This window comes from Dromiciops gliroides, chromosome 3 (assembly GCF_019393635.1).
Source record: "Dromiciops gliroides isolate mDroGli1 chromosome 3, mDroGli1.pri, whole genome shotgun sequence".
NCBI lineage: Eukaryota > Metazoa > Chordata > Mammalia > Microbiotheria > Microbiotheriidae > Dromiciops > Dromiciops gliroides.
Genome location: NC_057863.1, coordinates 277,234,767 through 277,259,501, shown reverse-complemented (window position 1 = coordinate 277,259,501; position 24,735 = coordinate 277,234,767). Strand labels below are relative to the sequence as shown.

The 24,735-nt window shown below is 35.7% G+C and overlaps 2 protein-coding genes across 2 annotated transcripts in view; one reads left to right on the top strand and one right to left on the bottom strand.

Moving 5' to 3' along the window:
* The window catches only part of CASK (calcium/calmodulin dependent serine protein kinase), a 440,529-nt gene that overhangs the window by 194,941 nt on the left and 220,853 nt on the right, over positions 1 to 24,735 (bottom strand).
* Positions 22,194 to 23,303, top strand: GPR82 (G protein-coupled receptor 82). The gene has a single exon (XM_043991540.1). It carries the CDS (start codon positions 22,257 to 22,259, stop codon positions 23,301 to 23,303), a length of 1,047 nt encoding a protein of 348 aa, XP_043847475.1. The 5' UTR covers positions 22,194 to 22,256.

Sequence of the window (24,735 nt, the reverse complement as noted above, 5' to 3'; positions counted from 1 at the left end):
CTAAAATGGAGGGTATTAATGGGGAAGAGTAGAAAGTAAGGTAGAGATCACACAGAATGGGATCAAAATGATCATATTTTAGATTTTTATAATGCTTTTTAATATTATAAGTGCAGTCAAATCTCATCACTTGGTCCATGTTCTTTTTTGTCTTTTAATACCTCTTTCCTCTGTAACTAGTCCAAAATAATCCAATCTAATAATTTTCAAATGGATGACCAAAAGTTACACTATTACTCTCTTCCCTTTTCAAGGCCAATTCCCATCTTTGGACAACCCTGTCTTTTAAATTTTCTAAAAGTGGAAAAACTATGTGGAACTTCTAGAGTTTCAGAAAAATAAAAAATCTGAGAGAGAACTGTGTGTATCTTAGTAACAAATAAATTCTGAATATCTCAACAACATGAAAATCATTGAGGTCAAAGACTTTTGTCTCTCTACCACTTCCCATCCTACAGCTACTGGAGCCCTGGGAGTTTCAATACTGCTCTTGTAGCAGTGGTAAAGACAGGAAGTCCCTATTTTACAATACAAGATGAATTTTCACAAAGGAACTGTTTCATAAATGATGACTATGTTCTAGAGCAGGGCTTCTTAAACTTTTTCCACTTGGGACCTCTTTTTACCTGAGAAATTTTTACGTGACCCTGGGTATATTGGTATACATAACCTTTTACTGTTGCCAAATTTTTTGCAACATCCACATTCGGTTATGTGACCCCCTCTGGGTTTAAGAAAGCTAAGTTCTAGAGTAACATTAGTAAGCTACACGATTGGTTAAATAAGCCACTGTGGATCAGGCTAGGAACCTGCTTTTTTCAGACATATTATATATTACTTCATGTCAAAGGGAAAAATCATATCTCTTACAGTCCAGTCAAACTAGACTTCTTGCTGTTCTGCACATAAAAGACTGTATGGCCTCCCTGCATTGCACTGTATTCCTCTTGCAAGTACTCCCTCCTTTTAGAATACATAGTTTCTTCAATGCTCACGTGCCATCTTCTACACAAATCCTGTACAGATCTCTCTTCACTTCTAGTTGCAAGTCCCTTTCCACTACAATTACCTTATATTTATTTTCTATGTATTGTATATACTTAAATATGTTACATGCTGTCTCCCCGATAAAATGTTGCTTTCTGTCTTTGTACTGCTAGTGCCTTGCACAGTGTCTGGTACATAGTAGGCACTTAATATTTGTTTGTTAATTGATTACATTTCTAAGGAGATGTGTTCATAACACCTGAATTGTAACTGACATTTTAAACTTGTTTCCTCTTATTATTTCTCTCTCCCACTATTCTTTATCACAACTAAAGAATTAAAAAATAAAATCTTCAAAAACCAACATTCAGTAGATAAATCTAGCCAAAAAATAAATAAGAAAGAAGTGAAAGAGGTGAATAGATTACTAGAAAAGTTAGACATGATAGATGTCTGGAGAAAATTGAATGGAGATATAAAGGAATATACCTTTTTCTCAGCAGTACATGGCACATTTTCAAAAATTGACCATGTATTAGGGCACAAAAACATCATAGTTAAATGTAGAAAGGCAGAAATAGTAAATGCATCCTTTTCAGATCATGATGCAATAAAAATTACATGTAAGAAAGAGCCAGGGAAAAGTAGAATGAAAATCAATTGGAAACTAAATAATTTCATTCTAAAGAATGGATGGGCCAAACAAGAAATCATAGAAACAATCAATAACTATATCCAAGAAAATGACAATAATGAGACAACATACCAAAATCTATGGGATGCAGCCAAAGCAGTGCTTAGGGGAAAATTTATAGCTCTAAATGCTTATATGAATAAAAAAGAGAAAGAGGAGATTAATGAATTGGGCATGCAACTTAAAAAGCTAGAAAAAGAACAAATTAGAAATCCCCAATTAGATACTAAATTAGAGATCCTGAAAATCAAAGGAGAAATTAATAAGATTGAAAGCAAAAAAACTATAGAATTAATCAATAAAACTAAGAGCTGGTTTTATGAAAAAAACAATAAAATAGATAAAATATTGGTTAATTTGATTAAAAAAAAGAAAGAAGAAAACCAAATTACCACTATCAAAAATGAAAAAGGGGATGTTACCACCAATGAAGTGGAAATTAAATCAATAATTAGGAATCATTTTGCCCAACTGTATGCCAATAAATTTGACAATCTAAATGAAATGGATGAATATTTACAAAAATACAAACTTCCCAGGTTAAGTGAAGAAGAAATAAAATCCTTAAATAAACCCATATTAGAAAAAGAAATTGAACAAGCCATTAATGAACTGCCTAAGAAAAAATCCCCAGGGCCAGATGGGTTTACGGGTGAATTTTACCAAATATTTAAAGAACAATTAATTCCAATATTATACAAATTATTTGGAAAAATAGATGAAGAAGGAGTTCTACCAAATTCATTTTATGACACAAATATGGTGGTGATACCAAAACCAGGCAAAGCAAAAACAGAGAAAGAAAATTATAGACCAATTTCCCTAATGAATATTGATGCTAAAATCTTAAATAAGATATTAGCAAGGAGATTACAGAAAGTGATCATCAGGATAATATACTATGACCAGGTGGGATTTATACCAGGAATGCAGGGCTGGTTCAACATTAGGAAAACTATTAACATAATCAACCACATCAATACGAAAACCAACCAAAATCATATGATTATCTCAATAGATGCAGAGAAAGCTTTTGACAAAATACAACACCCATTCCTAATAAAAACACTGGAGAGTTTAGGAATAGGGGGAGCTTTCCTTAAAATAATAAATAGTATCTACCTAAAGCCATCAGCAAGTATTATATACAATGGAGATAAATTAGATGCCTTCCCAATAAGATCAGGGGTGAAACAGGGATGTCCATTATCACCCCTATTATTTAATATTGTACTAGAAATGTTAGCTTTAGCAATCAGAGAAGAGAAAGGAATTAAAGGAATTAGAATAGGCAAGGAAGAAACAAACAAATGGTCAAAGGATATGAACAGGCAGTTTTCTGATGAAGAAACCAAAGTTATCTATTCCCATATGAAAAAATGCTCTAAATCTCTAATGATTAGAGAGATGCAAATTAAAACAACTCTGAGGTACCACCTGACACCTATCAGATTGGCTAAAATGACAAAAAAGGAAAATAATAAATGTTGGAGAAGCTGTGGGAAAATTTGAACACTAATCCATTGTTGGTGGAGCTGTGAACTGATCCAACCATTCTGGAGAGCAATTTGAAATTATGCCCAAAGGGCTATAAAGCTGTGCATACCCTTTGACCCAGCAATACCACTTTTGGGTCTTTTTCCCAAAGAAATCATGGAAGGGGGAAAGGGATCCACATGTACAAAAATATTTATAGTGGTCTTTACGTGGTGGCAAAGAATTGGAAGTTGAGGGTGTGCCCATCAATTGGGGAATGGCTGGACAAGTTGTGGTATACGAATACAATGGAATACTATTGTGCTATAAGAAACGATGAGCAGGAGGAGGGTCTTGCGTGGGCTGATGATGAGTGAGATGAGCAGAACCAGAAGGACATTGTACACAGTAACATCAACATTGAGTGTTGATCTACTGTGATGGACTATATTCTCACCAATGCAATGGCACAGAAGAGTTCCAGGGAACTCGTGATGGAAGAAGATCTCCAAATCCAGGGGAAAAAAAAAGAACTGCGGAGTATAGATGCTAAATGAACCATACTATTTCTTTTGTTTTTGATGCTATTGGTTTTTTTTTCTATTTTGAGGTTTTCCATCATTGCTCTGATTTTTTTCTCTTATAACATGACTAATGCAGAAATAGGATTAATGTTATTGTGTGTATATATATATATATATATATATATATAAAACCTATATCAGATTACCTGCTGTCTAGGGGAGGGGGGAGGGAGGAGAGGGAGGGAGAAAAATCTGAAATTGTAAAGCTTGTATAAACAAAGGTTGAGAACTATCTTTACATGTAACGGAAAAAAAAATACTTTATTAATTAAAAAAAAACAAACCCAACATTCAGAATGCAACAAAACAGACATTTATTTATATTACATAGGATGAAAAGGACAAGTGACCATTCAGAATCCCACTGTCTTCAAGGGTCACAGAGGGAATTCAGAAAGACAAACCCAGGGCCTTGTAGTGATTTTGTTCTGTTTTGTTTTCGTTTTGAAAAAGGAAAGAGAAAGGAAGAAGGGAGGGGAAGGGAGGAACAAACACTTATAGAGAGCCTACCACATCCTCACAACAACTCTGAAAGGTCAGTGCTGTTATTATGCTCATTTTACAGTTGTGGAAACCGAGGCTAACACTATCCGAGACCAGATTTGGAATTTTACACACTCCACGACCAGTATTACAGTGCCACCTGGGAGAAGGCAATACTAGGGAAGAAATAAGGAAGAATGAAGTAAACAATGTACAGTAATGACAGTACTGGAGTTACAGTCAGGGTGATACTGGTGAGAATCCCACCTCAGACACTTACTAGCTGTGTGACTGTGCAAAGCTGTCTGAACCTCAGTTTCTTCATATGTAAGATGTGGGATTTGGCCTTGATGATCTCTAATTGTCCCTTACAGTTTTAAACCTATGGACCTCATGATCCTACATATACTAGGGAAGAAATGGAGAGAAGGAAGGAGGCATAGTGGAGAGAAAGCTGGTCTCAGAAACAAAGAACTGGGCTCAGTACTAGGAAGATCTGTGCACTAAGAAGTAGTTATATAGTCTAGCCATTGATAAACATGGGCTATATGATATGGTGAAAGGCACTTAAACTCTCAGTACTATCAGCTACTCTCTATGAATGTAAATCACAGAGAAGATGCTGGTCTGCATTGCAGCAGATGGACTTTTCTCATCCAAAGATTTCTCCCTGTCAATGAAATCACAGATTTATTCCTTCTTTTCTGACCCCTCCTCAGTTTCCATGATCTCAGGAACTTCTTATTTCTTACACACACACACACACACACACACACACACACACACACAAACTTTTATAGTTTGCCAAAGGAAGAGTATAAAAACCCACAAGTAAAGAGGAGGGGAAAGACATAGTATGACCTCATTCCTATATGAACTGGATCAACTAGGAATGAACACATAAATAGAATTTTATAAAGAAATATGTTATTCTAGGACTTTATTAAATATTCCTGACAATGGACAGCCTTGTTTTATCCTTTATCTTATTAAAACAGCCTCTGGGAAATAGAGTGGTGGATCAGTGGAATAGAAAAGGTATGAATTACACCACAGCAAATGACTATAATAATCAAACATATGATAAAACCCCAAATCCAAGGTTTTAGAACAAAAACTCGTTATCTGACAAAAACTGCTGGGAAAACTGGAAAATGATGTGGCAGAAACTAAGTATAGACCAACATCTCACACTGTACACCAAGAGAAGGTCAAAATGGGTACATGATTTACACATAAAGTGTGATTCCATAAGCAAATTAAGAGAGCATGGAATGGTTTATCTGTCAGATTTATGGGCAGGGGAAGAATTTAGGTCCAAAGAAAATATAAATAGCATTATAAAATGTAAAATAGATAATTCTGATTGTATAAAATTAAAAAGCTTTTGCACAAACAAAACCAATGCAACCAAAATTATTAGGAAAGCAAAAAACTGGGAAAGAAATTTTGCAACAAGTGGTAAAGGCCTCACTTCACAAATATATAGAGAACTGAGCCAAATTTATAAGAATACAAGTCATTCCCCAATTGATAAATGGTCAAAGGATATAAGCAGGCAGTTTTCAGACAAAGAAATCAAAGATATCTACAGTCATTTAAAAAATGCTCTAAATCACCACTGATCAGAGAAATGCAAATTAAAATTACTCTGAAGTACCACCTCACACCTATCAGAGTGACTGATATAACAAAAAAGGAAAACGTTGTATGTTGGAGGGGATGTGGAAAAACTGGGATACTAATCCACTGTTGGAGTTGTGAACAACCATTCTGGAGAGCAATTTGGAACTATGCCCAAAGGGCTATCAAACTGTGCATACCCTTTGATCCAGCAAAACTACTGCTAGGTTTATATCCCAAAGACATCCCTAAGAAGAGAAAAGGGCTCATGTGTACAAAAACATTTCTAGCAGCTCTTTTTGTGGTGGCTAAGAATTATAAATCAAAAGAATGCCCATCAACTGACCTAAACAAAGGTAGATGATTATAGTGGAATATTATTGTGTGATAAGAAATGACAAGCAAGATGATTTCAGAAAGCCCTGGAAAGAACTGATGTCTAGTAAAGTGAGTATAACCAAGAGAATGTTGTGCACAAAGGCAGCAATATTGTTTGATGAAGAACTGTGAATAACTTAACTATTTTTCTCAGTAATACAATGATCCAAGACAATCCCAAAGGACTAATGATGAATCATACTATCCACCTCCAAAGAAAGAATATTGACTGAAAACAGAGTGAAGCATTCTATTTTTCACTTTATTTCACTTATTTATTTCATTTTTTTCCTTTTATTCATGTTTTCTTCTACAAAATGTCTAGTGTGGTAATGTTTTACATAACTGCACATGTATAACCTAAAAAAACAAACAAAACAAAACACAGCTTCTGGCTTTTCTCTAATGCTGACAGAGAAATGCTACTTGTATTCTGTTCTTCTTTGTAGTCCCTCATTGGTTATACATTACAGCCTGCTCATACCTACCATTCATCTTTCCATTGCTCTCTTTGTGATACTTACCATTAATGTTTTGCTACCATACAATACTAGTACAATGCCATTAATTTAAAAGATAGACCACTGTTTCTTCAATAAAGAACAGTTTTACTTGCATTTTTCATTTGAATGTAACAATCTTATTCATATACATTAGTTGTATTAAATAACTTATCATTTGAGATTCATTCTATTTATCTTTACCACCTAATCCAACTAGTTGCTGAAGTCACGTACTAAACTCCAGGTCATCCCCATTCCTTGCCCAAAGAGATAACCTGTACGTAAGTCACACTCTTGGACTTAAATGGACTTGCTGATGGTTCCTCAAACAACCTGATTCCCCATGACTTCCATTTTCACATTTCAACCACAAAGAGAAATGCTATCATCATTACCCACTTATGTTTATTGTCATGAGGAATAATTTTGAGAGTAAGGAATGAGATGCTCTACTGTGCAACCTCCCACAAACCTGTGGTGAGCTCATGAGAAGGTATGAACAAGAAGTCCACAGGATGGGAAAGCATGTATGGGTTGCAGGTTGCATTGTTGTAGGGTATTTCCAGATTTGAGTTAAAGATCCATTTGAGTATCTGTATTCTTATCAATTCGTATCTTCCTACCACATTTGCAGCATTATTTCTCAGTGCTCGAGAAAAGGTGTATGTATCACAACTCAACCATGCCTTTTCTAACCTGTGAAAATGTTTACCCATATTCACCTATAAACCTTGCTCCACACAGACTGAATTCCAAAACAAATCCAACAAATGAAGGAGTAGCCTTTTAGATCTGAATTAGTGTAGTTCCAAAATTGTTGTTATTCCTTGTTCTCTGGTCCATTTCCTTCTCCAACTGAACATTGATTGGATATTTTTTAAACCCCTTCTTGTGCACAAGTCATCACTGACAATACACTACAGCTTACTTATACTAACTATGTACTTTTACATTGCTTTTTGGGTCTTCTTTATAAGCAAATATAACTTAAATTGATCCAATTAAACAATATTCTAAGATATCAAACAACTTGATTACCCTCTGTGCTTGTTAAAAGTTAATGGTTAGGCGCTCCTGATACAATTACTCCCAAAACAGCAATAAAATAACCCCTGGAGCAGAAAACCCCACAAAAATATGGGTTGAGATTATTTTCCAGCTATAGACAGATTAAAGGGGGCCTTGCTGGGCTGTAAGTAAATTCTAACCCCGCGATCACACAACAGAGACCCCAGGCATGCTGCACCAGAGGAACTTAACCCCCGAGCCTCCAAATCAGCTGCAGCACCAGTATCTTCTGGAACTGAGCTTGTAGTTGGATGAGAGGGCTGAATGGCTGGCCCAGGGCGATGGAAGTGCCAGGAAGAAATCCTGATTGGCGGGAGGCCCAGGTGGGGGAGGGGTGCAGGCTTGTCCCAGTTAAGAACCACACCACAGAAAGCTTTGCTGGTTGGTTATTTAGTAACTTGGCTTGAGGTTATCTTCAGACCACAAAACATGCCTGGTGAAAAAAAACCTGCCCTCCCTCAAACCAAAACACTTGGGACCCTCTGATGCTGGGGATAGTAGCCTAGATAGTAGCCTAGAAGCAGGGCCCCACAGTGGGGAGTTAAAAGTCAAGTAAAAAATAGAAAGATGAGCAAGCAAAGTTAGTTGAGAACTATAGAGAGTTTCTTTAGCAACAAGGAAGATCGAGGTGCACCCTCAGAAGAGGATAACAACTTCAGGGCCCCTACATCCAAAGCTTCCAAGAAAAATATGAACTGGCCTCAGGCTATGGAAGCTCTCAAAAGGGACTTTGGAGAGAAAGGAGAGATAGAAGGAAGATTTAGAGAGAGGGAGGAAATAATGGAAAGAGAAATGAGAGCAATGCAGGAAAGTCATGAGAAAAAAGTCAACAGCTTGAAAAGTCAAATGGAAAAGGAGATGAAAAAGCTGTCTGAAGAAAATAATTGCCTAAGAATTAGGATTGAACAAATGGAAGCTAGTGAGTTTATGAGAAATCAAGACACAGTAAATCAAATCCAATTGAATGAAAAAATAGAAGGCAATGTGAAGTATCTCCTTGTAAAAACAGCTGACCTGGAAAATAAATCCAGTAGAGATAATCTGAAAATCATTGGACTACCTGAAAACCAGGACTAAAATAAGAGCCTAGACATCACCTTCCAAGAAATTGTAAGGGAAAACTGCCCTGATGTTCCAGAAGCAGAAGGTAAAACAGAAATTAAAAGAATCCACTGATCACCTCCTGAAAGAGAGCCCCCAAAAGGAAAACCTCCAGGAATATTATAGCCAAATTCCAGAGCTCTCAGGTCAAGGAGAAAATATTGCAAGCAGCTAGAAAAAAAGGAATTCAAATACTGTGGAGCTCCAATATGGACAAAACAAGATCTAGTAGCATCTACATTAAAGGACCGGAGGGGCATGGAATATGATATTCCAGAGGGCAAAAGAACTGGGACTACAGCCAAGAATCACGTGCCCAGCAAAACTAAGTATAGTCTTTCAGAGGAAAAAATGGGACTTCAATGAAAAAGAGGACTTTCAGGCATTTGTGATGAAAAGACCTGAACTGAATAGAAAATCTGACTTTCAAATGTAAGACCCTGAAGAAGCATAAAAAGCTGAAGTTATTCCCCGGGGAAAAAAAGCTGAGTGGAGACCTGATGAAGAGGACAATGATAACAATAACGACAATAACATACCATCACAGGAGAATAGAAGTGTTTCTCTTTTCCTATAAGAATGGAGACCTTGTTTCAAAACTATCAATGATTATAACCAACGAATTCCTGCTTATTTATTCACCATCATTTATTTCCCTAGCTGTTTTTTTGGTGTTGTAAAATTGTAGACTGGTTTAGTAGTGTCAAACTCAAATAGAAACAGGGGCCACTATCTTTACATGAGGCTTTCTGTGGCCAGTTATTGACAGTTTAAAAATGAAATATCTATATTTTATCTTATTTTATTTTTTTTTGTTAAGTGTTTTCAAATTACAGTTTCATCTGACTCAGGTTCATTTGAGAATGCTGCAGGCCTTTTAACACTTCTGCTCTAGTCTATCCCCTAGCCTTGAGGCTTTTTGTTGTTCACTCCTTTCAGTAATGTCCAACTCTGCCTCACCCTATTTGGGCACTCTATCTACTGTATTAACTAGCGGTTCCAATCAGAGGCCCTACTAGGGTTGCAATCCCAGTTCTGCTCTTTATTACCTTTTAACTTAACCTAGTTATTTGGACCTTAGTTTACTCAAATGAAAAATAAAGGTTTGGGACTATTAAAAAAAAGCTAATGGTTTAAAAAAAGTTAATGGTTCATTCTTTTTCTTTATAAATGCCCATCATTATTTTATTCAAGGAAAGTCCCTTAATATTGCTCCAAAACTTTTTATATTTAATTAAATGTCTACAATTGTATATTCCTTTTTTTTAAATTTAACAGCTCAAATTTCATTTTTTCTTCCACAAATTCAACAAGAAAAATAGGGATGAACATTATAACTTCATTTTATATTTGTGTAACTTAGAGGATTAAGTTATTTGCTTACAGTCACATTCAATAAAAACAAACACTAAGCTCTCAGCTCTCTGAATTCTCACTATAGTGGAGGCAAAGTAGAACATGAAGATCCCAAATGAAGAACTTTTAAGAGTTCAGTATAGGGGGCAGCTAGATGGTGCAGTGGTTAAAGCACTGGCCCTGGATTCAGGAGTACCTGAGTTCAAATCTGGCCTCAGACACTTGACACTTACTAGCTGTGTGACTGTGGGCAAGTCACTTAACCCCCATTGCCTTAAAAAAAAAAAAAAGAGTTCAGTATGATGATATTGTTTTCTATTGTCTAAATTTGGAGTGGGAGAGAAAAGATGTGGTTGCTATAACTGAAATGGCCAGGAAATATATTTTGTATGGAGGGAAGAATCTCTATCATGGCTAAGTAGCTTTCACTGGGTCACTGGGAAGGTGAATATTTATAGTTCTATGTATCCAGAGGCCATGGCAAATATTATTTGACTCATCACCCATCTGTTGACATAGTTCTACTTTCAGTTGTTGTATATCAATCAAAAGACATTTATTAAGTGCCTACTGTGTGCCAGTACACTACTGTGTGCTAAACACTGGGTACAAAGGGAGGCAAAAGATAGTCCCTGCCCTTAAGTAGCTCACATTTTCATGGGGAGACAACATGCATGTGTGTGTGTGTGTGTGTGTGTGTGTGTGTGTGTGTGTGTGTGTGGGGAGAGCAAGCTATAAACAGCATACAATTAAGAGAGAGAAGGCACTTTTTTAATCTTTATTAGGGCAATACCAGGCCAATCAACTGAGCAAATTCCTGGTTGCGGCTTTGATACATCAAGCAAAGAAGATGGGGAAGGGAAATGACTATGTGGAACTCCCCCTTGGCCAAAATAAGTATGTAGATATTACAAGAATCTTCAATAACTCCCTGTCACACTTAGGATAAAATACAAACTTCTAAGATTCATATTTGAAACCCTCCAAATCTGTTTCCTGCTGACTTTTCTAGGCTTGTTACACTTCCCTTTATATTCTAGCCACTTGCTATTTGGCCTATTTGCTGTTCCTTGAACTAGGTGTGCAGTTTCATCTCTGTGCCCTTACATGGGCTGCTTATGATGAACAGCAATGTACTCCCTAACAACTCCAGATTTTAAAATTCCTGTCTTCCTTTAAGGATCAGTTCAGATGCTATTTTCTATGCAAAGCCTTTTCTGATTCTCCAAGGTGTTAGTACTCTTGCCCTCCTCAAGGTATATTTTCTAAAAACACACACACACACATATACATGTCTACATATATATTTTTTGCTTATATCTTTTATTTGCTAATATTGTCAATGAGTTACTTGGCAATAATAATAATAAGAAGAAGAATGATAATAACAACAGCTAGTATGTTTATAGTGGCTTGAGATTTATGAAAATGTTTTACAAGTGTCATCTCATTTTATCCACACAACCCCAGGAAGTAGTTGCTATTAATATTCCATTTCACAAAAGAGGAAAATAAGATAATCAGGTTGAGTGACTTGTCCAGAGTCCTTGAGGTAGGAATTATTTTTTGCTTGGTCTTTGTATTCTCAGGTGTAGCCCAATACCTTGTACACAGTGAACATGTAATATGCATTTGTTGAATTGGATAAGTGTTGAACATATTGAGAACTAGTAGCTTTACTTAACTAAGAGTACTTTACAGATATTTGCCAATATTAGTGTATCCTATCTCCTAGCCTTCATGAAGATAAGAAGACTGTAGAACATGCACAAAGCACAACAGTGGGAAGAGTAATGGATCAGAACCTTGGTTCTAATCACAGCTTTTACTACTGTGTGACATTGGATAAATCACTTCAATTCTCAGGGATTGTTTCTTCTTCTATAAAATGAAGAAAGTGGACTAGGTTATCTCAGAAAGTCCCTGTTAACACTAACCCGTGATCCTGTGAAAACAAAAAGAATCAAGGAGGAATATGTGTACTCCTGAATATGGATATCTGGGGTCTCCAAAAATAGACAGGTTTTGGTGTTACTGTCTGTAGTACACAATTATCACATTATATACTGTAGTGTTTTTGTTTTTTGCACTGCTGAGAAAAATTTAGGATTGCATTATACAGTGTTTTATTTTCAAATAGTTCCCTCTATGTAAATCTTGCTTCATGGACTTCTAAGTTTTTTAAGGACAGTGATTCTGTCCAATGTTTCTCTGAAAACCATACAAGCCCTTTTTCAAAGGGTTTATGTAGCACAGTTCTGTGTACACGACCCACTTCCTCATTACTTTGCTACTTCCTTACTTCTCAAACCTTTGTGATCTGGCTTCTGAGTCCATGACCACTGAAAAGTCTACAGGTCACAAAGGACTTTTTAATTGCTAAATTCCATGGACTTTTCTCCTTTCTGACCTTTTAGTGCCACCTAGTAACTGTTAACAATACTCTTTTTTGGTTTTCTTCCTACCTGTCTGGTGATTTCTCAGTCTCTGCCAATTCACCCTCCCCTTCCTCCCACACCCTAAATGTGACAAGGTCACCTTCCCTTCACCCTCTAAGCCTCACGTGTTCTCTGACTAATCTCATTTATTCTCATGCTTTTATCACTTCTACTGTTGTTGTTTTTACTTTGTTCCTCATGTTTTGAGGTGATAGGGGTTAAGTGACTTGCTCAGGGTCACACAGCTAGTAGTGTCAAGTGTCTAAGGATAAATTTGAACTCAGGTCTTCCTGACTTCAGGGTCAGTGCTCTATTCACTGCACCACCTAGTTGCCTCAATCACTTCTATAGACCCCAAATCCATATATTAAGTCTTAAACTCTCCCTGAGAACTGGTGCCTTATATTCAACATGTTCAAAACTAAACTCGTCATCCTTTCCTCTATACCTGCCCTTTTCTGACTTCCCCATTTATGTTCCCATTATCATTATCTTCCCAGCCTTGTAACCCTAGAGTCATCTTTGACTCATTATATAATTGACTCATCACCCATCTGTTGACATAGTTCTACTTTCAGTTGTTGTATATCAATCAAAAGACATTTATTAAGTGCCTAACTGTGTGCCAGTACACTACTGTGTGCTAAACACTGGGTACAAAGGGAGGCAAAAGATAGTCCCTACAATCTCACTTGCAGTTGTCTCCTCCTCTCAACCTACACTGCTAACCCTCTTTACTTTATCATCTTTCACATGGACTACTAAAATACCTTTTAATTGCCCTACCAACCTGGAATTCCCTCCCTTCTAAATTCATCCTTCACATAGCTGCCAAAATAGTCTTCTTAATGCCTAGGTATGAGCATGCCATCCCAGTTAAAAAATCTTCAATGGCTCTATTTCTTCTAGAATAAAATATATACTACTTAGCCTGGCAATTAAAATACACCAGAATCTGAATCCAGTCTACACTTTTCAGTGTTATTTCATATTACACTATACCGGGAACACACTTTTCCCTTTGATCCACCTGCTGAGATATTTATTCCACATTGATATACCTGGGACATTTCCTCCTCTCCAGATGTCCATCTTACTGCCTTCTTCTGGCCCTGAGTTATAACTGCATTTCTAATTCAGTGGAAGTATATAAAGGGGCATGCAGGCAGTGAATAGAATCTACAACAGTTGCCTGGCCTCTAGATCATCCCTAAATGTGAAATCTGAGAAGAAAGAACGCTTAATAATAAATATCATCTTTCAAATATCAGCTCATAATCTTTTTTTTTTTTTTAAGTGAGGCAATTGGGGTTAAGTGATTTGCCCAGGGCCACACAGCTAGTAAGTGTTAAGTGTCTGAGGCCGGATTTTAACTCAGGTTCTCCTGAATCCAGGGCCGGTGCTCTATCCACTGCGCCACCTAGCTGCCCCAGCTCATAATCTTCATGGCCTCTTCTCGAAATTCTTTAGAATGATCTTTTTATTTAAGCAGTCCTTTTGAGAAATAGTGATGGCTACTGAAGGAACAGCAAAATGCCAGGAGTTATAGAGTGAAATTAATATTGCCACTGACTGTGGTCAATGAGACTGAATACTTCACATATCAGGGCTAAGATAACTCTGCCCTTTCTGTAGAAGAAGAATATTAGGGAAAAGAAGATTGTTTTAAATGGTGTATAAAAGTTATTGGAATTATGGGAAATAACAAAAGAATTCAAAAAAACCCAAATGGCAAAATCACTCCATTAATTTCAATGTGTAAGATGAATACGATAAGGAACCCTAGGAAACAAACAGATTTAGGACACCAGCTCCCTTTTTTATATCCTCATTTGGTCGCTTAAGAAGGCAGTGTGGTAGCATGGATTTAGAATCACAAAGCCCAAATATTAATTCCATTATTGCCAATTATTACTCTGAAAACTGAGGCAGGTAATTTAAATCATCAGGGTGCAGTTTCCTCATTTGCAAACAAGGGGGCTGAATAGGGACCTCTTAGGTCCCTTCCAGATCTAACATTCCGCACGTCTGTGTAAAAGGGTAGGTAACATTTGTTATTATGTGTAGCTTTCCAGCTGTATTTATTTACACGTTTGGCAGCCTTCCTTTGGGAAACTGGATGGAGATTTTATTAATTCAGCATTAGATGACTAGAGTAGCCCCTGCCCCCAATTTTTATATCCATAATCTAACCTTAGCAACTTTTTCTTCTGAAATTTTCTTATACATACACCAAAATGTTGGTATTCCTAGACTCCTAAGATTCATATGGGAAATACTGGGCCTGGAATCAGGAAGCTCCGAGTTCAAGCCTGGCTTCAGAAACTTACTAGCTGTGTGTCAATTTACCCTCTGTTTGCCTTAGTCCAACTGGAGAAGGAAATGACAAAGCACTCCAGTATTTTTGCCAAGAAAAGCCTATGGACAATATTGGTGTGCTATGGTCCAAGGGGGAAAAGTATCCTTCAGGTACAAAGATAATGCTAGTGAGCTCTGCTTTAAATCATCTTACTTTTGTGGGGATGGACTACAACTTGTGTCCACTCCACATTTGTGCCCAGCCCCCTCTGTAACTAATGCTATGTGACAAGAACATGGCTATCCAGAGTACATAAGTTTTTTCTCTGTGTAAGACTAACTGGTTCCACTATTAAACAGTTAGTTACTACCTAGCTTTCTTAAAAGCATAGTTTGAGTAAGATCATTAACCAAAACCCAACCAATACGGAACTACAGTCTATTAACTTCCTCAGACCTTAAGGAACTAAAATAGATTTGTTTTCAATAGTTGCATTTACTATAAACATTGGACCTGTACACTGCACCCTAGGCTCTGAGTTTGTTTTTTAAACAAACTAATTTAAATTACCTCAGTCTTCAGAGAAATTATATCTAATGGAACTGTAAAAGAATTTGCCTATAATTTTAAATACAAGAATTTTGGAACAGTGACTGGAGAAATTGAAATTTGAAATCCATCATTGGTGAATCTCAACAATACCGCATCTCACACAGGTAAGGTGGATTGCTAATTTATCTATTAGATGATTAAAATGCTGAAAATACTGAAAAGCAGAATTTTTTAAACTCTGAGAATGTTACAAAAAGATACATCATTCTGTTATGCAGACATTTTAAAAATTCATCAAAATTGAAACTAAATTCAAAAAGCAGTATAAGTCTTATAGGTTTTATATCACATGATTCAATTCAATCAAATTCAAAAGGCACTTTTAAAGTGCTATAGGTCAGGCATTGTGGTGACATGTTACCATTTTACTTTAAAGCAGAAAGATGAACAAGATCCTCTTATTAGAAAAGGATTTTGTGCAACTTATTCTTATACTTTTGTCTTTATACAAGATTAAAAAAAAATCTCCTGTGTTGGTTTAGACATTTTTTTAAATGAAAAAAGAACACTAGGGATGAAGCTTAAAAATCAGTTTGTTGTTCAATACATATGTTGAAAAATTATATACAACTCACTTTCTCTATAATTTTCAAGAAGCTGAAAACAGTGTTCAGATGCCATTTTTTTTTTTTTACAAGTTAGACTACCACAGAAACTCAATTTGGTTTACCAGGACTAATCAATACATTTTCCCCTCTTTCTCATAATACTTTCATATTTACAAAAGCACTTTATACACCTGATATTCTAAACCATCCTATAAGTTAGTTACTATAGTTATTAGTACACCCATTTTACAGATGAAGAAGCTTAAGCATAGAGAGGTTCAATATTTTGCCCAGGGTCACACAGTTAATAAGTGTTGGAGGGAGGTTGAAAGCCAGGTATTTCCTGACTCCAAGTCCACTACTCTTCCTACCATACCAGTCTCCTTCATTTCCTGATGATTTTAAAAGGGCAGCAAAGACTCAAAATTAGTGAGTAGTCCTACATACTATTTCACTTATGAGATTCTCTCTACTAAAGAAGCAGCAATATCTGCAGATACTCAGATCAATAAACATTTATCAAGTATTATGTACAAAGACAGTATTATATTAGACACTAAGGAGATAATGGGAAAATAAAGCAGTCCCTGCCTCTGAACATCTTATATTCTATTGTAAAGATAGAACCTTTTCACAGATAAATAAAAACATGGTAATTTCAGAAGAAAAAGAATAGTAAAAAGTGAGAGCACCATAAAAGCTTTTCCAGAAGAGGTGGCTCTTGAGCTGAGCCTTGAAGAAAACCAGGAATTCTAAAACGCAGAAGTGAGAATGGCATGCATCAAAGGCACGGGGACCTAAAGGCATGGAGGGGGAGATTGAATATTGAGTTCAGAAAATGAGGTCACAGTTTGGTTGAAAAAGTGCCTGTAAAAAGAATTAAAATGAAGTGTCTGAAAAAGTAGGTGGGTCCAAAATTACAGTGGACTTTATAAATACAAGGCTAATGAGGTGATAGGTTATCCTAGAAGGAATAAGGAGTCAATTAAGATTTGTGACCAGGGAGTAATATGGTAAGATCTGTATTTTAGGAATGCTAATTTTGCAGCTGTATGGAGATGGCTAGGAGAGGGGAGAGATGAGAAGCTGAGAGATGAGTTGGAACATTATTGCATTAGTTCGGGTAAGAGGTGACTGATGGGCAAAGGTCTTACAAACTGAGAGAAGAGATGGATTAAGAGATCCTGGGAAGGCAGAATTAACCAGAATTGCCAAGTGAATGGAAATGCAGGACTGGAATTCAGGAAAGAGCTTGACAGAATACGTAGATCTGGGAGTTTCCTGAGTGGATGTGATCACTGAACCCACAGAAGTTGATGATGACACTAAGAAAGAGTAGAGAAAAAGCCCAAGATATTTCTCAAGGAAGAACCAGGTTTGCTAGTGGATGATGAGGGAAGAAATATTCTAATGTTCAAGTTTCAGAGAAATCAAGTAAAATGAGGAATGGGGAGGGGGGGGAGGAAGACAATGGATTTAACACTTATGAGACCCTAGGTAACTAGAGAAAGGAATTCCAGATGTCTGACAGAGTCAGAAGATATACTCAATTGGTAAGTGAAGACAAGGTGGCAATGTGTCTAGACAAGGTTGTCTGGCAGTCTGGCTGTGAAAGGTAGAAGAGACATATGGTGATAGCTTGATGACACTGCAGGATGAAGAGGTATTCTTAAAATAAGGGGAACATGGGAATATTTGTAGGCAGTAGCAACCTTAGGTGTGACCCTGGGTCAGATACTTAACCTTTGTCACTTATAAAATGGGGACAATAATAGACCTAATTCACAGGGTTATTATGAGGATTAAATGAGATACTGTATGTAAAGTACCTTTAAAAATCTTAAAGTACTATCCACATAAGCTATTATTATAAAAACATGATATAACACAATTCAAGGTAGATGATATATTCCCAATATCAGCATTATAAAAAAGACTGCACCATACTTGTAAAATCAAAGCCAGTTTAGATCAGGGATTAGATTTTAAGATAAGAATATGTTCTTTTCAACTTTTGTGATTTCTAAATCAATCAAGTTACTTTAAGAGGCAGCACTGTATAATGGAAGAAAGCTGGACATATAAATCTCAAACACTTACCAGATAAGAGACTATGGGTTCCTTAAACTCAATGAAACTCAATTTCCTAATTGGTAAAATGGGGACACCACCTATAATATTTATCTTATACTGTGAGGAATAAAAACAGATAATATATGTACAAATTATTTGCAAACCATAAAGTACTCTTTACCAACTATTATTATTATTATTATTTAAGATTAGGTTTTATATATTTCTACCTACATAATTTGTTTTCTTAAAATTGTTAGGATAATAGAATTCAAGTTGAAAGCCTCAAAGGCAGTGGTGGATTCATATAACCTCAGTTGAGGTACCTCAATAAGTTGCCACATATAAATTCTGAAGTTAATATTCTGTTTCAGAACATATATTGATAAAGTTGTTATCTGATTCTTGTCCAGGATAAACATTGTTGAGAACAGGGGTTGGCAAACTATGGCTTGAAGGTCAAATCAGGATTTCCATCTATTTTTTTGTACATCCAGTAAGCTAAAAATAATATTTACTTTTAAAAATACAATAAAACTTTTTTTAAAAAATACCATTCTTAAGCTTGTACAAAAAACAGGTAACAGGCCAAATTTGGTCCATGGCTCATAATTTGTTGACTCTTGGTCTAGAAAATATAAGTAGAAATGGGCTTACTGTAAACTTAAGTCTGCTAGCAAAACAAACTATTATGAACTCTGATCAGTTAATTTTCTGCTTTCTGAAAAGAGAAACATATCTATTATCCACACCAGGTTATTTTTCTTCCACTGTAGTCTCACTTGGATGCCTCATTGTGCTGCTGAGGTGACTGACCCTAAGTTCCCCAAAGTTATGGCTCCACCCAAGGTTCAAAGGCTTGAAACACAAGAAACAGTGGCAGACAACATCTGCCTTTTGAAGACTGGTCTAAGTTTAAAGATAGACTCCACCAGAAGACTAGCTATCACATGATGAATTCTTTTGATCATAACAACTCATGAAGATAGTTAAGATGTTTTGAGATCAGTGTCACTGGAAAAATCGCATTACCTAAACTTTGTATCTCTCTCAGTGCTTAGGCAGTTTCTGTACCCAACACACATTGAAGAAAACATTTGCTGAACTGAATAAACATCTGGGATCTTTTGACATCTTGAAGGTAACAGGCAGATCCCCCAACAATCCCCCTCTGGACTTTGTCTCCATGCCCCAACATGGGTACCTTCTTGCCTCTTCCTCTTTGCATCTCTTTTATGTGTTGTCTTTCCCCCATTAGAATGTAAGTTCCCTGAAGGAAGGGGTTGTGTTTCTTTTTGCTTGTATTTGTATCCCTGGCTTTTAGTAGAGTGCATAGCACATATTAAGTGCTTGGTAAATGTTCAACATGAGTATAATTTTATAAATTAGAATCTTTTAATGTAAGACATGGAAGCACTGCTATTTTGTCAAATTCTAAATTATCCTATAAAATGCATAACATAAAATTAGAACTGTAAATTGTTAGTGTCAATATTTTTTCTTTATTTGAGAATAAAATTTTAGAAGAGAATTCTTTAAGAAACTTTACATGATCTAAAGTATTTCATAATGATCAAATTTCCCAGAGTATTTTAAAATTTATAGAAAACTTCACATTATTTAAATGGAGACATACTGTTATACTGAATAAGTAGGGATACTGACTGCAAGTCAAATTATTATTATTTTTGTTTTCTCCTGATGATAGACCTCAGTTCAAAATCTTCTCTGTTCCCACTGATCCTTTCCTCTGTCTTTTTAAATCAACCCTTCTCTAGCCTTCTATAACAAGAGTAAACAAGCCATGATCTAAGACTTACAGTTCAACTCTTCAGGAATTTCTCTGTGGTCTTTGAAGCAAGTGAGAAGAAAAAAAAGTATACATGCACTGTTGCTGCAATTAAAATATTTTTTTCTTTGAAAAACCTCAAATATTTCAACAGAAGCAGGCAGCCTCCAACCATTAGTAGAAAAAAATAATTTCATAGTAGTAGTTTAGATATTAAAAGTGGATATTGGGGAAAAGTATTAAGAGTATTTGTGGGTGATAAGTACACTGATTAGGCCTCTTTTTCATCATTGTGATTTATATTGTGTCCCTCTTTCAGAGAAGAACTCAATTTAGGATCTGTACTATTTTTTGCTCTTCTGGACTGTGAGATTTAAAATTGGTTATTAGATCATAAATCTCCCCTACTTAACCTTTCCCTTAATTTATCTCCCAGATTAGTAAATGGAAGAAGCTTTTGGTTTTTTAGATAGACCTTTTATTGTTATGGTAGTCACAAGGTGATGTTGATTAGAAGGATAGGAAAGTAGAAACACAATACAAATCGTCTTAAGTCTAAGCTTAGTCTATATTCCTTATAAAAAACTCACCAAAACCGAAGGCCACCTTTGGAGAGAAAGAGACCGTCTGTGCAGCCCAGTCAGGAGACCAGCAGAGCAGGCAAAAGTCCCACTTCCGTTCTCTCCTTGTCTTTTAAGCTCGCACCCCGGAAGTTGAGTGCATAGCAGGCAGTCTGACGTGCGCAGCAGGCGGACTGTTGGTCTCCTCCCCAAAAGGGTGGTCCTTCAAAAACTGGCGTATTTCAGTTATCCTAACCGACTGTTAAAAAACTTTCATATTTTTTTACCACAGGACTGAAGTATACTCTTTTGGGGGGGGGGGGGCAGGGCAATGAGGGTTAAGTGACTTGCCCAGGTTAACACTGAAGTATACTCTTGAACTATAAAGAGGGGGTTTTCTCAGAAAAAAAAAAGCTTAATATTTTTCTTCATTAAATAATGAAAATAATATAAATCCTTGCTTATTTTGTGCCACAGAACATTGTAATAAGTACTAAGAATACAAATACACTGATTTTTTCTCTTGCAACAGAATTAATGCAGAAATAGGATTACTGTTATTATGTGTATATATATGTGTGTGTGTGTATATATATATATATGTATATGGATATATAGATATAACCTATATCAGATTACCTGCTGTCTAGGGGAGGGGGAAGGGAGGGGAGGGAGGGAGAAAAATCTGAAATTGTAAAGCTTGTATAAACAAAAGTTGAGAACTATCTTTACATGTAATGGAAAAAATAAAATACCTTATATGTAAAAAAAAAAAAAAAAAGAATACAAATACAAAAAGCGAACCAGCCCTGCCTTTCTGGAGCTTACAGTCTAATAATGGAGACAGAATATATAAGGGAATGATAGCAGAGGAGGAGTATTTTGGTTTGGAAAGTCACAGGGATGGTGAGTGGAATCACAAGGGAGTTGATAAAAAAGCCTTTTCTAGTAGCAATTATTGCATTGATTTAACTAAGAGTTTTACAACTGCAATGGGGCAGAGAACAGGTGTGTTAGGTTATATGTGCCACAGACACATAGCATGATGAAATCCACTGTTCTGGAGGGTGTGGTGAAAGGCTTCACCTAATGTCAGTCAGCCTGAAGGACCTTCACTTGGTAACACTTTCTGTAAACTTTCAGTTAGCATCAATATTTACTTGAAAGTAATAGAATTGCATTATATTTATCCAACAAATGTTTGTTGATTTGAATTTTATTTATTTATAAAGTTTATAATTATTATAAATACTTTTTAAACTGAAATAAATGTGGCCTCCCTCTGATTAGTGAAGAGTTTAGCATAATAATGTACTTTTAAACAATTACTATTGTTCAAGAAAAGTAAATTACTACTACCATTAACTATTATAAATGAAGACAAGGAAGAATCTAAAATTCACTTGATATAAAGTAACAAATACTGTGTTTTAAATTATGTTTAAAATTTTATTTTTTAGATAGAGGGATTTTTGATTACACTAAACATCTTGTTAGTTGTTAATCAACAACTTGGAATAGAGAAGACACTGATGTTTTTCATCTATTTTAGCAGCAACATATCCTATATAATTATATTGTTATTTTCTCCAAAAACTTATTATTCAAAACTATATTGTGAAGTCAACTCTTGTGTATAATTCTATTCCAGATCCTGCATCACGTTCAAGAAAATTTGGTAGAAATGTGTTACAATTCAACATGTATTGAACCATCAGAGGCCTCTTCACTTGTTTTACCTATCATTTATAACTTACTATGCATTCTAGGACTTTTAGGAAACATACTCTCGCAAGGGATATTTTTAAGAAAAATTGCTAGGAAATCATCAACACACATCTACTTAATAAATCTTGTGACTGCAAATTTGCTTGTATGCTGTGCTATGCCTTTTATGAGTGCCTATTTCAGTGCAGGATATGATTGGGAATACTGGTCAGTAAAATGCCAGGTAGTCAATTTCTTGGGTACTCTCTTCTTGCATGTCAGCATGTTTGTCAGTCTCACGATTTTAAGTTGGATTGCCATAAGCCGTTATGCTACTCTCATGAAAAATGACCTCACCCAGGAAGAAAATGCTTCATTCTATGAAAAAATATTTTATGGACACATACTAAAAAAGTTCTGCCAGCCCAACTTTGCAAAAAAGCTATGTTTCTTTATATGGGGGGCTGTACTGGCCATAATAATTCCAGTTACTGTTTACTACTCTGCTGCAGAGCTCTATCCAAAAGATGACAAAAGGTGCTACAGTCAAAAGACAGAATGTGGTGGTGTCATTTCTCGGATTGCAAGATTTGTTGGAACTGCATATATTGGTTTTTGTTTCCTAGTGGTACTGCTGTCATATTATTCTTTTGCCAGCTATCTGAGAAAAATAAGGAAAGGCACATCCATTACAAAGAAATATTCCATTTACTGTTCCGTGAAAAGACACCTTTTAGTCATTCAATTTCTACTGATAGTTTGCTTTCTTCCATATAGTATTTTTATACCCATTTTTTATGCCCTAAGTAAAACAAATGACAGCCAGCAACTGAATTATTTAGTGGAAATAAAAAATTTCCTCTTGTGTCTTGCTGCTGCCAGAAGTAGCACAGATCCCATTATATTCCTTTTACTAGATAAAACATTTAAAAGGACACTATGTAATCTCTTTAGAAAGGACAATTCACAACATGAAACTAGATCTTTGCATCAAATCCACCATGGAAATAGCGAACCTCAATGACAAACTGGATTATTAATAACTTCTAGCTCTGCTAATGTAATAAAGTGCAAAAAGACATTTGGCATCTTAAAATATATTGCAAAATTTAATTTGTAGTTGTGGCTATGAAGAGTTGGGCCTGTGGTTATTTTCCAGAGGCTTAGAGTTTCCACACAAAAATGAAACGAAGGTAACTTTATTAATCCTGCATAGAAAGTGTTTAAATAACTAGAACCCAATCCTATGATTGCCAACACAAAGATTCATAAAAACAAGTATGTTTGTAACTCTAGGGGTTCAGAACAGATATTCTCATAAGAAAAGCCTGGTTTTTAGCATCTCATACTGCTTACTAAGATATGGTTAAAACATGAACATGATCAACATAATAAGTGTCATCACAAGCAAATTAGGAGTATGGAAAGCTTTACTTGTCACATCTATGACTAAGGGAAGACTTTATGACAAAATAAGATAAAGAGGACCATGGGAAGTACCATGGGCAATTCTGATTGTTTTTTACACAAACAAAATCAATGCAGTTAAGAAAGCAGTAAACTAGGAGGGAAATTTTACTGCAAGTTTCCCTGATAAAAACCTAATTTCTCAAATACATAGGGAACTGAGTCAAATTTATAAAAAAAATAAGGGGTCATTCTCCAATGGTCAAAGGCTATAAACAGGCAGTTTTTAGAAGAAATCAAAGCTATCTATAAACATCTGAAAAAATGTTCTAAATCACCATTGACTAGAGAAATGCAAATTAAAATAATAGTAAGGGTATTATCTCACAACTGTTATATCGGCTAACAGAAAAGGGAAACGGCAAATGCTGGAGAGGATATGGGAAAAATTAGAACACTAATTCACCATTGGAAGAGTTGTGAATAGGTGCAACCATTCTAGAGAACAATTTGGAACTATGCTCATAGGGCTATAGAACTATGCATGCCCTTTGACCCAGCAATATCACCACTAGGTCCGTTTCCCAAAGAGACTAAAAAAAAAAAAAAAAAAAAAAAAAAGGAAAGGAACTATATTAACAAAAATATTTATATCAGCTCTTTTCATGGTGGTAGAAATTGAGAAGATGTTCATCAATTGGGGAATAGCTGAACAAGATGTATTTTATGATTGTGATGGAATATTATTGTACTTTAAGAAAAGATAAGCAGAAGATCCAACCATTCTGGAGAGCAACTTGGAATTATGCCCAAAGGACTATAGAACTATGCATATCCTTTGATTCAGCAATACCACTGCTAAGTTTAAAGACATTCCCCAAAAGAGAAAAAGACTTATTTGTACAAAAATATTTATAGCAGCTCTTTTTGTAGTGGCTAAGAATGGGAAATCAATGGAATGTTTATCAGTTGGGGAATGGCTAAGCAAGCCGTGATATATGATGATGATGGAATATTATTATGCTATAAGAAAGGACAAGCAGGATGAT

Excerpts from the sequence above, each read along its gene's own strand:
- GPR82 (XM_043991540.1), top strand. The coding sequence starts at position 22,257 with ATGTGTTACAATTCAACATGTATTGAACCATCAGAGGCCTCTTCACTT.